This window comes from Pleurodeles waltl, chromosome 10 (genome assembly GCF_031143425.1).
Source record: "Pleurodeles waltl isolate 20211129_DDA chromosome 10, aPleWal1.hap1.20221129, whole genome shotgun sequence".
Taxonomy (NCBI): Eukaryota; Metazoa; Chordata; class Amphibia; order Caudata; family Salamandridae; genus Pleurodeles; species Pleurodeles waltl.
This window is the reverse complement of record NC_090449.1, coordinates 1,063,073,390-1,063,088,334: the sequence shown is the minus strand read 5'-3', so window position 1 is coordinate 1,063,088,334 and position 14,945 is coordinate 1,063,073,390. Positions and strand designations below refer to the sequence as shown.

The 14,945-nt window shown below is 44.7% G+C and overlaps 1 protein-coding gene across 2 annotated transcripts in view; it reads right to left on the bottom strand.

Annotated features, from left to right (window-relative positions):
- The window catches only part of DAZL (deleted in azoospermia like), a 580,342-nt gene that overhangs the window by 550,935 nt on the left and 14,462 nt on the right, over positions 1 to 14,945 (bottom strand). For both annotated transcript variants that reach the window (XM_069212083.1, XM_069212082.1), the window contains exons 2-3: positions 13,814 to 13,960; positions 13,633 to 13,724 (exon numbers count right to left, since the gene is read on the bottom strand). In XM_069212083.1, the coding sequence (XP_069068184.1) occupies positions 13,633 to 13,724; positions 13,814 to 13,960 (239 nt within the window). The remainder of the gene's footprint in view (positions 1 to 13,632; positions 13,725 to 13,813; positions 13,961 to 14,945) is intronic.

Here is a 14,945-nt window from a genome sequence, read left to right as displayed (position 1 = left end):
TAAACCACTCCTTGGATTGTAACCACACCTCTGCAGGTTCCAACCTATGAACGGGCACAGCACACAATGAGCATGCAGCAGAGGGCCACACAAGAGAAATGCTCCCATTCAACCTCAACGAGGCCCCAGCAGGGTCCCGCAACAGTGATCTGTTAACTTCTCAAGCCATCTCAAGGTGCATTAGTCCCCACGTCGAAGGGCCACTGTAAGGAAATGCCTCCTTGGCATGGTTACCCCCTGACTTTTTGCCTTTGCTGATGCCAAGTTATGATTTGAAAGTGTGCCGAGGCCTGCTAACCAGGCCCCAGCACCAGTGTTCTTTCCCTAACCTGTACATTTGTTTCCACAACAGGCACACCCTGGCATCCAGGTAAGTCCCTTGTAACTGGTACCCCTGGTACCAAGGGCCATGATGCCAGGGAAGGTATCTAAGGGCTGCAGCATGTCTTATGCCACCCTGGGGACCCCTCACTCAGCACAGACACACTGCTTGCCAGCTTGTGTGTGCTGGTGGGGAGAAAATGACTAAGTCGACATGGCACTCCCCTCAGGGTGCCATGCCAACCTCACACTGCCTATGGCATAGATAATTCACCCCTCTAGCAGGCCTTACAGCCCTAAGGCGGGGTGCACTATACCATAGGTGAGGGCATAGGTGCATGAGCACTGTGCCCCTACAGTGTCTAAGCAAAACCTTAGACATTGTAAGTGCAGGGTAGCCATAAGAGTATATGGTCTGGGAGTCTGTCATACACGAACTCCACAGCACCATAATGGCTACACTGAAAACTGGGAAGTTTGGTATCAAACTTCTCAGCACAAAAAATGCACACTGATGCCAGTGTAAATTTTATTGTAAATACACCCCAGAGGGCATCTTAGAGATGCCCCCTGAAAACATACCAGACTTCCAGTGTGGGCTGACTAGTTTTACCAGCCTGCCACACACCAGACATGTTGCTGGCCACATGGGGAGAGTGCCTTTGTCACTCTGTGGCTGGTAACAACGCCTGTACTGGGTGGAGGTGCTTCTCACCTCCCCCTGCAGGAACTATAACACCTGGCGGTGAGCCCCAAAGGCTCACCCCCTTTGTCACAGCGCCCCCAGGGCACTCCAGCTAGTAGAGATGCCCGCCCCCTCCGGCCATGGCCCCACTTTTGGCGGCAAGGCCAGAGGAGATAATGAGAAAAACAAGGAGGAGTCACTGGCCAGTCAGGACAGCCCCTAAGGTGTCCTGAGCTGAGGTGACTGACTTTTAGAAATCCTCCATCTTGCAGATGGAGGATTCTCCCAATAGGATTAGGGATGTGCCCCCCTCCCCTCAGGGAGGAGGCACAAAGAGGGTGTAGCCACCCTCAGGGCTAGTAGCCATTGGCTACTAACCCCCCAGACCTAAACACACCCCTAAATTGAGTATTAAGGGGCTCCCAGAACCTAGCAAGATAGATTCCTGCAACCTGAAGACGAAGAAGGACTGCTGACCTGAAAGCCCTGCAGAGAATACGGGAGACACCAACTGCTTTGGCCCCAGCCCTACCGGCCTGTCTCCCCACATCAAGAAAAAATGCAACAGCGACGCGCTCCACAGGGTCCAGCGACCTCTGAAGCCTCAGAGGACTACCCTGCATCTAAAAAGGACCAAGAACTCCTGAGGACAGCGGCTCTGCTCCAAAGAAGAAACAACTTTGCAACAAAGAAACAACTTTAAAAGGACTCCACGTTTCCCGCCGGAAGCATGAGACTTTGCACTCTGCACCCGACGCCCCCGGCTCAACCTGCAGAGAAACAACACCACAGGGAGGACTCCCTGGCGACTGAGACCCTGTGAGTAGCCAGAGTTGACCCCCAAAGCCCCCCAGCGACGCCTGCAGAGGGAATCCAGAGGCTCCCCCTGACCGCGACTGCCTGCTTCTAAGAACCCGACGCCTGGTAAAGACACTGCACCCGCAGCCCCCAGGACCTGAAGGATCCGACCTCCAGTGCAGAAGCGACCCCCAGGTGGCCCTCTCCCTTGCACAGGTGGTGGCTACCCCGAGGAGCCCCTCCCTTGCCTGCCTGCTTCGCTGAAGAGACCCCAGGGTCTCCCATTAAAACCTATTGCAAACCCGACGCCTGTTTGCACTCTGCACCCGGCCGCCCCGTGCCGCTGAGGGTGTACTTTCTGTGCTGACTTGTGTCATCCCCCCCCCCCCCCGGTGCCCTACAAAACCCCCCCTGGTCTGCCCTCCGAAGACGCGGGTACCTACCTGCTGGCAGGCTGGAACCGGGGCACCCCCTTCTCCATTGAAGACTATGTGTTTTGGGCACCCCTTTGACCTCTGCACCTGACCGGCCCTGAGCTGCTTGTGTGTTAACCTTGGGGTTGCCCTGAACCCCCAACGGTGGGCTACCTTGGACCCAACTTTGAACCCTGTAGGTGGTTTACTTACCTGCAAAACTAACAAACATTTACCTCCACCAGGAACTGTTGAAAATTGCACTAAGTGTCTAGTTTTAAAATAGCTTATTGCCATTTTTGTGAAAACTGTACATGCTACACTTGCTCTAAATTATTCTATAATACACTCCCAGAGGAGTAACATCACGCCACCAATATAAACTGCTACACACTTGCATTCAATTGACTGCACAAAATATTTTGTGGACCATGACAATGAAATCTTAGTGTGTATAAGATATAACATCAGTGTTGTATTGGAAAGTCTGTGTGTTGTCTTCGGCATGCATACATGCACTACAATTGCCACATTTAAAAAACCCTATAGTGATCTGTGCCCACCAGTTATCCAACTTTTTTACGGGAGGAAAGCTGGGGCTTACTGTATTTCTAAGGATAAATCTCCATCTGAAAGTCACACTGAGGTTCTTTGTCGACCATATGACTGTAATTGAATCACTGGTCAGTAAACCCTAGTGTCTAGTGAGAATTCTGCAAAGTTTCTCAGTGTCATAACCATATGATGTAATAAGCGTGTTAGTTTTGTTTTTGTTTCCCCGCCTCTCCTTGTGATAGTTTTTAAGTAGTATGGCTCTGCAAGAGTACATTTTTAACACAGGTTCTTCATAATTCCCTTTTACCAAATCTGTCTTCTACGTCTCAGTGTGTAGAAATTCATGTTCCTTGCTACAATTTCTTCTGGGAATGAGCCCTGGAGAGCACAAACTCTAGGACTCCCAACAGTTTCCCTATCTCAACAAAGCTAGTGTGAACTGCATTATGATATTCAAGAACAAACAACACTGATCCAACCACTAATCAGCTGTGACTCCGAGAGACCTAGGGTGCCACTGACACTGCATCACTGACAAAGCAGAAAGCCTCACTGGCCCAGAGACAACAACTTTTGAAAGACACACCATCAAGGATGACTCAGCCAGTAGGCCGCAACTCCCGTACCTTAGCACCGGTCTCCTCCCAGCTGAGGAGGCCTCCACTGCTGAAAGCGAGTGCCACTGCGCAGGGTTACCACAGGGACTTCATCCAGAGGTCACTGTTCCAACACCAGGTCGGTGCAGCGACCCCTGCAGAAGTGAAGCTGTCACTGAGGTCTGATACGTGAATCACAGCTGCAGCACCAAGAGTTAAGAATTTTGTCAGGTAAATATAATGGGTTGAAAAAAACGCTGAAGTTAATTATGCATCTGCTCAGTGGGGTATTTGACGAAATCCGCGCCTGTGCATATTCAATGCCTATGCCAACAGTATACTGGGGACGGTTGTCATCAAATATCTCCTTTAGAGAGGAGACAACTAATACTGCAACTGGTTTGTAGCACCTTACTAAAGATCGTAACTGAGACTGCAACCCTGTCCTTGCATTCCCATTTAACGGTGTAATATTTTGTTTTGTTGTGAGATTAAAGTACTTTTATTCCATAAAAGGTATACACTGGGCTTGACAATACTTTCTGTGTGTGTTAGCTGTCAAGTTCTGAGTTGTCATCCACCACACTATCTCCCAGTAAAGCCTTTAACAGCTTGCCCTAGGCACCCTGAGAGTCAACTGCAGAAAGCGTGTATATGGCCCAGTTTGCAGAGCCATAGCCAGACCCCAGGATATCAAGGACAAACACCTCAACCACCTCAGTTGGGGTCAACAGCCAGTCTTGCCTTTCCCTAATAAAAAGGGATCCGACAACTGTCCATTCAACACTTTAACTTACAAAGGAAAAACACTTTATTACACTACTAAATAATACGACACAAACAGACAAAACGGAAAACAAGCTTAATCACTGTAGCACGACACAATGTAACTGACTTTTACAGATCCAACTTTCCGCGGGGTAGTATAGCAGGTGCAGACTTGCTTGTAGTGTGGCAGTTTTCTGTGTTTCTATGACAGAGCAGTTTCTCGCTCTCATGCTAGTCTCTAGCGATGTCCAATCCCTTAAATTTGCCTATGGAGGAGGAGTGTTACCCTTATCTTATGCAGCAGTATTAGCCACACACCATCACTACCCGGAGCCGCTGGCTGGCCCCATCACTCAATCCCACCTCCTCTTGGAGTTATTCAGGGTGGGGTAGATAGTCTTAGCCGTGCCGTAGATAGGTCACAGGACTCACTTACATAGGCCCTAGATTTTAAGGCCCATCAAATCCTTCCCAGAACACAAAGTCTCACCCACCCGCAGGTTACTGCACAGATACACTGGAGTCTGTTGGATGTGGATGAGGACGTACAGTACATAATTAAAGCGGGTCCTTGTGGTGCGTAGATCGAATGTGGAAGTTGACATTCGATCTACGAGACGGGGGTTCGGAAGGTGGCGGTTAGGAATGAAAGCAGTCGGAATGAACGGAGCGGTTCCGACATTGCTCCTGTAATGTACCCACATTATCTAGAATAAAATATTACCTGTTACTGCCGGTCTCCGTCTTTACAGTGGCGATGAGGCGGGCAGGAGCGATGTCGGAGGGGAGGATCGTGCGTTTATTTTCAGCGAATTTCTGGTTGCTGGTGTTTCCATAACTTGAGGGGCGGCGCATTAAGTACTTCTTGATGTCCTGTTTTGGCAAGATTTCTGTTTCGGAAAAATATCTGCAACTACGCCAGGAATTATGGATTGGAGTGTGCCCAAATTACTCTAGAGAGTGAACAACACCGTTGAAGCAGCCATTTTGAAGTGGTTTGGAGATCTTTTCAATCTTTATTGAGGAACACGGTGATAGGCACACCTGTGTGCCTACAAGTAGCAAATTAGCAGCCATCTTTAAGGAGTAGACTTCGCACATGCAAATATTGTCTACAATTACAAGGAATTTGGTACGTTTAATTTGGAATACGGTGATAGGCACACCTTGTGCTTATAATTACAAAAAGAACCTTTGTCTATACATTTGACTTGTTGGATGTGCCGGAATTTATTGTGACTGGTCTCTGTTTTTAAAAAAAAAAAATAATAATAATAATACAACTGCATTCAGTAATTATTGATATAGGACATTGTTAATTACAGAATGCCTAGTATTCAACCTCCACCATTTTTTTTAATGAACCAGGAGATCCGCCCATTCAGTGGGAATTGTGGTTGGATTTATTTGAGGCATATGTTGATGTGTTGGAAGAGGGCGAATGTTCACCTGATAGGCACCTGTCATTGCTTAAACATCGTTTGGGCGCTGTAGGGTTAAGGGAATTTAAAAATTTACCACCTGTAGATAATGTGCATGGGGTAGATGTGTATAAATGTGCTTTACAACAGTTACAGGATAGGTATGGCCGGAAAATAAATGTAGTCATGGAAAGATATAAATTTTATTCAAGGGAACAGAAGGTTGATGAGTCTATTGACCAGTATATGGCAGTGTTAAGAGGCTTAGCGGTTACGTGTGCTTTTGACAATATGACATATGACCAAGTTTTAAGGGACCAAATATTAATGAAGACTAAATCTAAAAAATACAGGAGAAACTTTGGTCTTCTGGGGAAATATCTTTAAAAACGGCTGTTGAAGTGGAGAGGAGCATTGAGATTACCGAAGATTGCATACAAACTATGAGGAGGGAAGTTAAAGATTGTGACAACGTTTGTACTGTAAGCAAAGACCGGGATTGCAAGGACAAAAAGAAAAAAATAGTTTCCCGGTTTAGTAGTGGGGATAACAAGTCTGGCATGAACAACAATACTAGAGTGTGCTTTAGATGCGGCGCCGGTTCGCATTTTGCAAATTTTAATGGTTGTCCGGCGATTGGGAAAAATTGCAGTGCATGTAAAAAAAAAAAAAAGGGACATTTTGCACGCGTCTGCAGAAGTTTCGAGAAAAAAGTGAGTTGTGTTGTGGAGAATGTGGATGATGATGAGGTTGGGGGAGGAATTCAGAATTTGGTACTAAGCATTCAAGAGCGTAACATTAAGGGAAAAGAGCTTCAATTTCCTAAGTGTTATATAAATATTGACGGTGCACGAGTGGAAGTTATGGTGGACTCGTGTGCGTGGTACACTATAATAGGCAAGTCTCTATTTAATCAGCTGTGGCCTGGAAGGAGTTTACAAAAAGCAAAAAACAGTCCTTGTAGTTATTCTGGTCATAAAATTGCTATTGTAGGAAAAATACAGGCAGAAATCGAATATGCTGGAAAGAAGTGTTCAGGTGAAGTTCTTGTGGCAGAAGGAGGGGCAACTATTCTGGGTTGGCCACATATATGTCAATTGGGGTTGAGGGTGGACCCTAATGCTACTCCGCCAGTGTACATTGGGAGTATGGATAAGTCACAGAATGATTTGTATCATGATATAAAGGGACTATTTCCCACCGTGTTTAGTGGTTGTTTGGGAAGTATGAAAAATTTTAAACATACAATTGTATTAAAGGAGAATGCTGTTCCCATAAGGCAGAAGTTGAGGAATGTTCCCTTGAATTATAGAGAAAAATTGAAGGAGATGTTAAAGGATTTGTGTGATAATGATATTACTGAACCAATTGAGTGCTCCGATTGGGTTTCTCTGATTGTAATTTCAGTAAAATCCAGTGGGGACCTCAGGTTGTGTGTTGACCTGAGGGCACTAAATGATGCAATTTGGATAGATGCATTTCCTTTACCAAATTTGCAGGAATTGAGGTCGTCTATTGGAGATGCTACTGTATTTTCAACCATCGACTTGGCGAGTGCGTATCACCAGATACATTTAAGTCCGGAGTCTAAACATTGTACAGCTTTTATTACACCGGAGGGGATGTTCCAATACAAAAGGATGCCGTTTGGATTGGCTAGTGCGTCTGCAGTTTTCCAGAGGGAATTGTCCAAAATACTTTCGAATGTTAAGGGGGCAAAGGTATTCCAGGATGACATTTTAGTATATGGTCGCGACAGAATTGAGCATGACCGGGACTTAAAAACAGTATTGCAAGCACTGAGTGACTATGGATTAACTGCTAAGGATCAAAAGTGCAAATTTGGAGAGAGCCACGTGGAAAATTTAGGTCATATCATTACTAAGGATGGTATTCGACCTAAGGTTAGTCACATCAAAGCTATTAGTGAGGCTCCAGAACCAAGGTGCAAGGAACAATTGTTATCATTTTTAGGCCTAGCAGAGTTTTATTCTCGCTTTGTGGAAAACTTTGCATCCAAGGTGGAGAACCTCCGTGCCTTGCTGAGGAAAAATGCGACGTTCTGCTGGACAGAGATACATTCCAAGGAGTTTGACTATAAAGGAAGAAATTGTCAATGCCTCTTGTCTCAAATCGTTTGATGAAACTGCTGAATGTACTATAGCAGTAGATGCTTCCGCATATGGTATTGGTGCGGTTTTGTCTCAGAAGAAGAAAGGAGACACATGGGTGGTCGCATATGCCTCTCGTACTCCGTCTCAAGCAGAGAGGAACTATTCTGTAATTGAGAAGGAGTTATTGGCCGCTACGTGGGCTGTGCAACGATTTAGGATGTACATATGGGGGCGCAAATTTAAAATTTGTACGGATCACAAACCTCTGATTAATATTTTGAGCGCGGGAGGGGGAAGGAACCTCACTCCTAGGTTGGCTTCCAAATTACAAATGTATCACTTTGAGATTTTGCATCTTCCAGGGAAAAGTAATTGTGTAGCAGATGGGTTGTCTCGGTTACCACTATCGCATAGTAGTGCCGAGGAAATTGATGATGGAGAGTGTGATGTTGCGTCCACTTATAAGGATGTTCTGTTTCTGCAAAATGGGAATGTGCATGACAATTTATCTGTATGTGTGTGGATGAGAGAAATGCAGAAGGATGAGGTTTTGTTGAAAGTGAAGAAGTTTATTTTGAAAGGATGGCCATCAGAACGTAGTTTACGAGGTGAGAGCAGTACATTTTGGAAGATTAAAGATGAATTGTCTGTGTCGAATGATATTATATTAAGAGGTGATAAAATTGTGCCTCCCTATGGTATGCGTGATACCATTGTTAAGTTGGGACATGAAGGTCATGGTGGCATGGCAAGTACCAGGAGGAAGATCAAAGACGTTTTTTGGTGGCCGGGGTTAGATGGTATGGTAGATCGTTGGGTAAGAGAGTGTGGTAAGAGTGTACTGAGTGACAAGTCTGTGAAACCATTAGTGGTACCATTACAGTTGGTTGAGTTGCCTGATGGCCCGTGGCGCAAAGTTGCAATTGATTTTATGGGTCCGTTTGTTAACTTACCTGCTAAGGAAGGGTATGCGATTGTCCTAGTTGATTATTTTTCCAAATGGCCAGAGGTTCGTATGGTTGGCAATATAACTACTGATACTGTGATCCAATTCTTAAAAGATGTATTTGCGAGGGAAGGAATTCCTGAAACTATTGTTTCGGACAATGGTGTACAACTTACTTCTGTTAAGATGAGTTCCTTTTTGAAGAGCTGTGGGGTAAATCATGTGAGGGTGTCATTATACCATCCTGAAGGTAATGGTCAGGTTGAAAGGTTCAACAAGGTTATTAAGGACACTATACAATTAGCTTTAGAATCCAATTTGTCTTGGAAGGAGGCCATCCAAAATATGTTGTTATCATTACAGAATTACGCCACATTCAGTCACTGGAAAAACACCTTTTGAGTTATTGATGGGTCGGAAACCATCTTCTAAACTAATCCCTTGGTGGTTGATGAACAGAAGGCAAGGAAGTTTTGGTGGGGTAGACTTTAGCTCTGTGAGAAATCGGGTGCAAGAGTATCAAAACTAAGTTTTAAGCAAAATGAATAGTGGAAAAAATATGCCAAACTTGGCAGTTGGACAGTACGTACGTGTGAAGAATTTTGGGCTAATAAATAAAGGGAATGCGAGATGGTCACGCCCTATGAAAGTGGTGAAGGTATTGAATGGTGCAGTTCAGGTTGAGGATGAAAGAGTACGTAATTTGCGGCATGTGAGTTTGTTTAAAGCAAGTAACATTCCCCAGGAATTTGTGTGTGAAGATTTTGATGAAGAGAGTGGATATTTGTGGGGATACGAGGATGCGCGGTCAGACAGAGGTGAAGGAGGTGGTGAATCCCGTGGTCTTGAATCTAGGAATCGGGAGGATGACGCGATACCTATTCGTAAAAGTTTGAGAGAAAGGAAATTACTAAGGCATTTCAATGAATTCGTGATGGGAAGTTAACTAAATGGGAATGCTTCCAATTCAATGTAAAAAAAATAATTTTCTTTAGAGGTACATGTATTATGTATTTTCTCTTATAAGTATTTTCCGAATTTTAAGGATGTTATTTGTTTTTGTTGTTGATGATAAGAGGGGAAGATGTGTGGTGCGTAGATCGAATGTGGAAGTTGACATTCGATCTACGAGACAGGGGTTCGGAAGGTGGCGGTTAGGAATGAAAGCAGTCGGAATGAACGGAGCGGTTCCGACATTGCTCCTGTAATGTACCCACATTATCTAGAATAAAATATTACCTGTTACTGCCGGTCTCCGTCTTTACAGTCCTGTAGCCTGCACTCTAGCATTCGGGGTCAGAGTTCACAGGAGCACTTGCAAGAGACAAACGCAATGCTCTTGAACTACAACCGCAGGGCTAGGATCGTTCTTGCTTAGGCGCAGTGTGCCTCGGAGGTCAGGCAGGGCTCACAATATGCGACAGGTGAGTCTGACAGGCGAGTCGTTCAAGCCAACAAGCCAGTCAATAACTCAGCACAGGAAGGGGGCTGAGAATCACTGCCCTGTGAAGACGACCATTTGTGGACGGGGGGATGGGGATGTTGGGAATGCCCCCTCCAGTGAGGGAAAGATGCAAAGTATTCAATGGATAATCCTCAATCTCTTTGAACGGCCATCCCCAGCTTCAATACAACTCTGAAAGAGTTCTGTGCAGGGAAAAAAGAAGTTCAGGTAGAGGGACACTTGCAGTCTTCTGTCACAGGAGACAACAGCACTTGTAGAGATAATGGCAGCGACACGGTAATGACTGGGACCGAGGTGTTTCTCAAGATAATGCATACAATACCACCATTAATAACACAACATAAATGTCATACACGTGTGAATAAGTGCCTAATGGATCCTTTGGACGAGTAAACACTGCTGAGCCCCAGCAGGCACCAGCCACCACCCTGGGACTCCAAAGGAATAAGCACTATAGAAGCTGTCAAAACGCTGCAGAGCAATAGGTAGGGAGACACCCCTCTGGAAGGGAACCCGACTTTGAGAGGTGGTAAAACTCCGGTGATGTGAGGCCTGGGACATAATCTGCATCTCTATCATTGGGGATATTCTGGTGCACGCTGAGTTTAAGACCTTTTTGTCATTTCGCAAAGATTATCACTTACACCCTACCCAGTTCTTAAATACGCACAGTTGAGGCATGCCTGGTTGGCTAGGGCCTGGAGGGGACAGAAATACTGGAATACTGGAAGGGCAGTTGCTACTGGAAGAGATGGGGAAGGGAGCAATATCTCTAACATATAAAACATTAAATAATAGCATGTCTGACACTCTAGACACACTTAGAGGGTGATGAAGGGGCCACGGAAGACACTGATTGGGAAGCTACGCTGATGTATCCGAGAGAAGTGGCCCTAAAATCCAGATTGCGGCTGATCCAATTCAAAATCCTACACAGGTTTTACTATGATAGGTACAGGCCACATGGAATCGGTAGGTTGGCTGAATACATGCATATAATGCCATGCAGCATTGGGAGACTTTCTACACACAATGTGGGGATGCCACCTCATACAGTCATACTGGATGGAGATACTAGGAGAGCTCGACGCCATTCTGGACGCTACCCTCCTGTTAGACCCTAAATATATTCAATTAGGGATCCCAAATGATGTAGATGCCCCGCACTTTCAGCTCATATATATAGTGCTCTAGGCTTGAAGGTGGCTAAAAGGGACGTGGCTAGAAGGTGGGGTACCCCGGAAGGGCCCATTATCCAGTAATAGAGACGAGGAATGGATCTCATTTGGCGGAGGAAAAGGTCACATGTCGTAGCAGAGGCTGCCCCCTTAAATTTCTTAAGATCCGGGACATTGGATGAAGTTCTGGGTCTTACCCATGACACAGATCCCTATAATTGTTTGGGAGGGGGGGGGGGGGGGAGGAGGTATGGCAAAGGAACTGTGTATTGTTACTTTTGTACTGATGCACTATGGATGTTCTGTGAACTATATGCTATACTATTCATGTAGTAATGTACTTCCTTTATTGGCACAGGTTGCACACTGTTGTGACCTCTTCTCTCAAGTTTGTTTTTTGACAAACAAAGGACACAATTATAACACATAAAAATAAAATTATATTTTAAAAAACACTGCAGCAGTCCAGAATTGTAGATTTTTCATAAGTGAGATAAAAGGGAAGGAAGGTTTTGGAGTCTCTGGAATGGAGCAATGAAGACAATTCATGAAATAAGAAAGGAAACCCAAAATAATAAAGTTAGGGGATACAAAGGAGGTAATAAATTAAGTGAGACTGAGAACCCTACAATGAATGAAAAGTTGTGCAAGGAACAATCCTGCTAAGTTCTGACTGTAGAAACCTGGAACCAATGAAAATGCTCTATCGCGTCTCCCGACTCTGACCCAGAGTGAAGTGTTTCTGCAGTACTTCATGTGTGAGCTCAGCTGCAAAGAGTCGGTCCTCCGTGATCTCCAGCCTTTCTTGACAACTCAGTAGCCTGTGTTAAGTCGTTTGTATCTTATTATGCATGTCTTTTCCGTTGTGTGCTCCTGGCTGAAATCCTGGGAAGGGCTCGCCTAACTCCCGCAGCTTCACTTCTTCACAAGACACATGAGTTGTCATCGCTGGTAGGCCTGTTCAGTACCCTTCTTTCGCGTTAGCTCCCCCACCAGGGCTATGGCTGGGTGCTCCTCTGGGAATACTCCTCTGGCACAACTTTTCAGGTTATGTCCCCCTCACGTTACTGGAGAGCTGGCATTCTTAGACGCCAGCACCGATGCTGACAGATCACCCCTGCACCTGAAGGGCAGTGCCACAGCGGTTTCCAAAGAGAAATCCTGGAACAACGGCTGCATGCTTCAGTCATTCTTATATGCTCATATTCCAGACTGGTAGGAGTCTACATTCCACACTTGCATTTTGAAATTGTATCAGGCAGGACGGGTCACTTCTTGTGTTCAACTCTGGTCAACCTAGAAAGTTATGTTGTCCCAGGTAACTGCAAGCAGGACAGAATAACACCAAAACACTGAGCCAAAGGAGAGAACAACCACTGCACCTTGCACCCATCACCCTTTCGTGAGTGTTCTCTCGATCGAACTTCTAAAGATGCTGCCGTCTCTGGCACAGCAACCCCTCTCCTCACAGTTAATATAGTTCTGTTAAGAAAGAGCCAAAGGCAAGACAGGAAGAAGGCCTATCCCTGCCAAATGTGAGTTTCGTTTTGGAATATCACAGAGCAGGGGTGCACAGAACAATATAAAATCATGCTGGAGGCATTTCCCGCTCAAAAATGTTAATACTCACTCAGACAGTTTTTAGTATTATTTTCAAGTTTTACAATTCTAGTTGTACGCAAAATACATTAACTACTAAATTATAGTCATTGTTGTAGTTATTGAAAATAGAGATTTCTCTTGTAAAAATAATCCCGGGATCTCATGCATGAATATCAGCCAAGGTCATATGACAGAGAGCACCTCAGGGCCATAATACCACAACCAATGATGTTATCAGGATCAAGATAAGATGCTAGAACAAAACACCAATATATTCTCACCAGAAAAAAGTACTCTGCAATTATCATGTCTATTTAGAGTAACTCCATCTACCAAATCACATAGCCATTTCCTCAATCATTGATGCTTAGTCTCACATTCACACCTCATTTCCACCTCTAAGAAAGGATGATGGTGAAATAACAAGGGTGGGTAATTATGTGAAAGTAGAGCCTTAACTAGTACATGCAAGGTCTTTTTAGAGTGTTGCAACCACTATTGACTCTCGGCAACCTTAAATTCCATTCAATAATATTTTTCTATTGAACATACAAATATACACTACAGCCCTGAAGGATGTAGAACCATTAATGACTAGTTCACACTTGCTTATAAATAAGAACTAGAGTGGTAATCTCAATTTCAAAAGATTTGTAAAGGGAACAAGGCACTAACCTATGTCATTAGCAACAAGTACTTTAATTCACACAAAGGATGAACATGTGTTAACCTAAAAATATTCAGTTTACTTGGAAAAGATCAATACTCACCCTTTAGAAACGCCAGTTCTGTCAGTGATTATTTTAACTTCTTTCACAGCACCAAATCTTGCAAAGAAATCTCTGATTTCAATCTCGTCCATCTGAAAAACATACAGACCTTGCATCATAATGCAAACTCAGGTCAAAATCAAAATAAACAAAAAGTAGGGATTGAAAAAAATCCACTAACCCGGATGTCAATTCCACCAACGAAAACGGTGTTGGGCATGACCTTCCCTTCTGGTAAAACATAGCCTTGACTTGTGGTTGTCAGCGAGGAGTGCGTGTCATCCTCTCGAGCGATAGTGGCATTGGGTGATTCAGAGACTACAGTAGACTGAATACAAAAAATATGTAAAAAGTTGACCATTCAAGGATAGCATGCATAAAAAGCAAATACATTTTTGAAACTCACTTCAGTATGGCCTTGTTTAAGGCACCCACCTAGCATGCCAGAACAGAGCAGTGTTCCTCCTGTTAAAATGGCAATTGCAATCGAAGATTACAAAGTGAACATTAGTATATTCTTAGGTTGTATTTTTGCCAGCTCAGGTTGACTAAGTCAATTCTCTATCATCCACTCCCGATATCGACAGACCCATACCCCACCCCCATCTAAAGCTCTAGCAACTCAGGACCTCCCGTTAACACCCGTCAGGTTCGAGCCACTTCAGAATCTTCTTACAGAACACACAACACCCCTGGACAGCTTCCTATAATCCAGTGACCATGAAACAATTGTCCATATCAGCAGTATAATGCATTTTTGCGCTATATTTGTTGCAACCCCTATCCAGTCCCGTCAGCCAGCAGCAGGCTGGTAACCCAGCTCTGACAAAATCTTTTGCCTCCCACATCTTTCATTCAACACTCCAGATGCCCGTTCTACCTGCAGGGCATGCAGATCGACATCTAAGGACGCCGCCAAGGACTACATCACAATTAAGAAAAGTACTTCTTCCTACAACTGCTTCATATCGAGTACATGTGCTCCACGGGTTTTAGGGTGCTTTATACAGAACCAGCAGCCGTTATTATAGAGCATATAGGAACAGTTACAGGAGGTTCGAGAAGACCAACAATGAACAAGTGCCTGCCAGGATAAAGAGGCAGAGAACTGATTGTTTGGAATTACTCTCTAAGATTAACAGTGAGGGTTGCGCCAGAGGCTTCACAGGGTAACTTCCTGCAGGTTGTCCCATCAATGAAGGAATGATTTTGAGGTTTTATAGTGTTTGCCAACCGAAGCTGGAGGGAGTCTTTACCTAAAATCCTGCTGAAACATGACCGCATTTTTATTAGGATAATGAGCCTGATCGCTG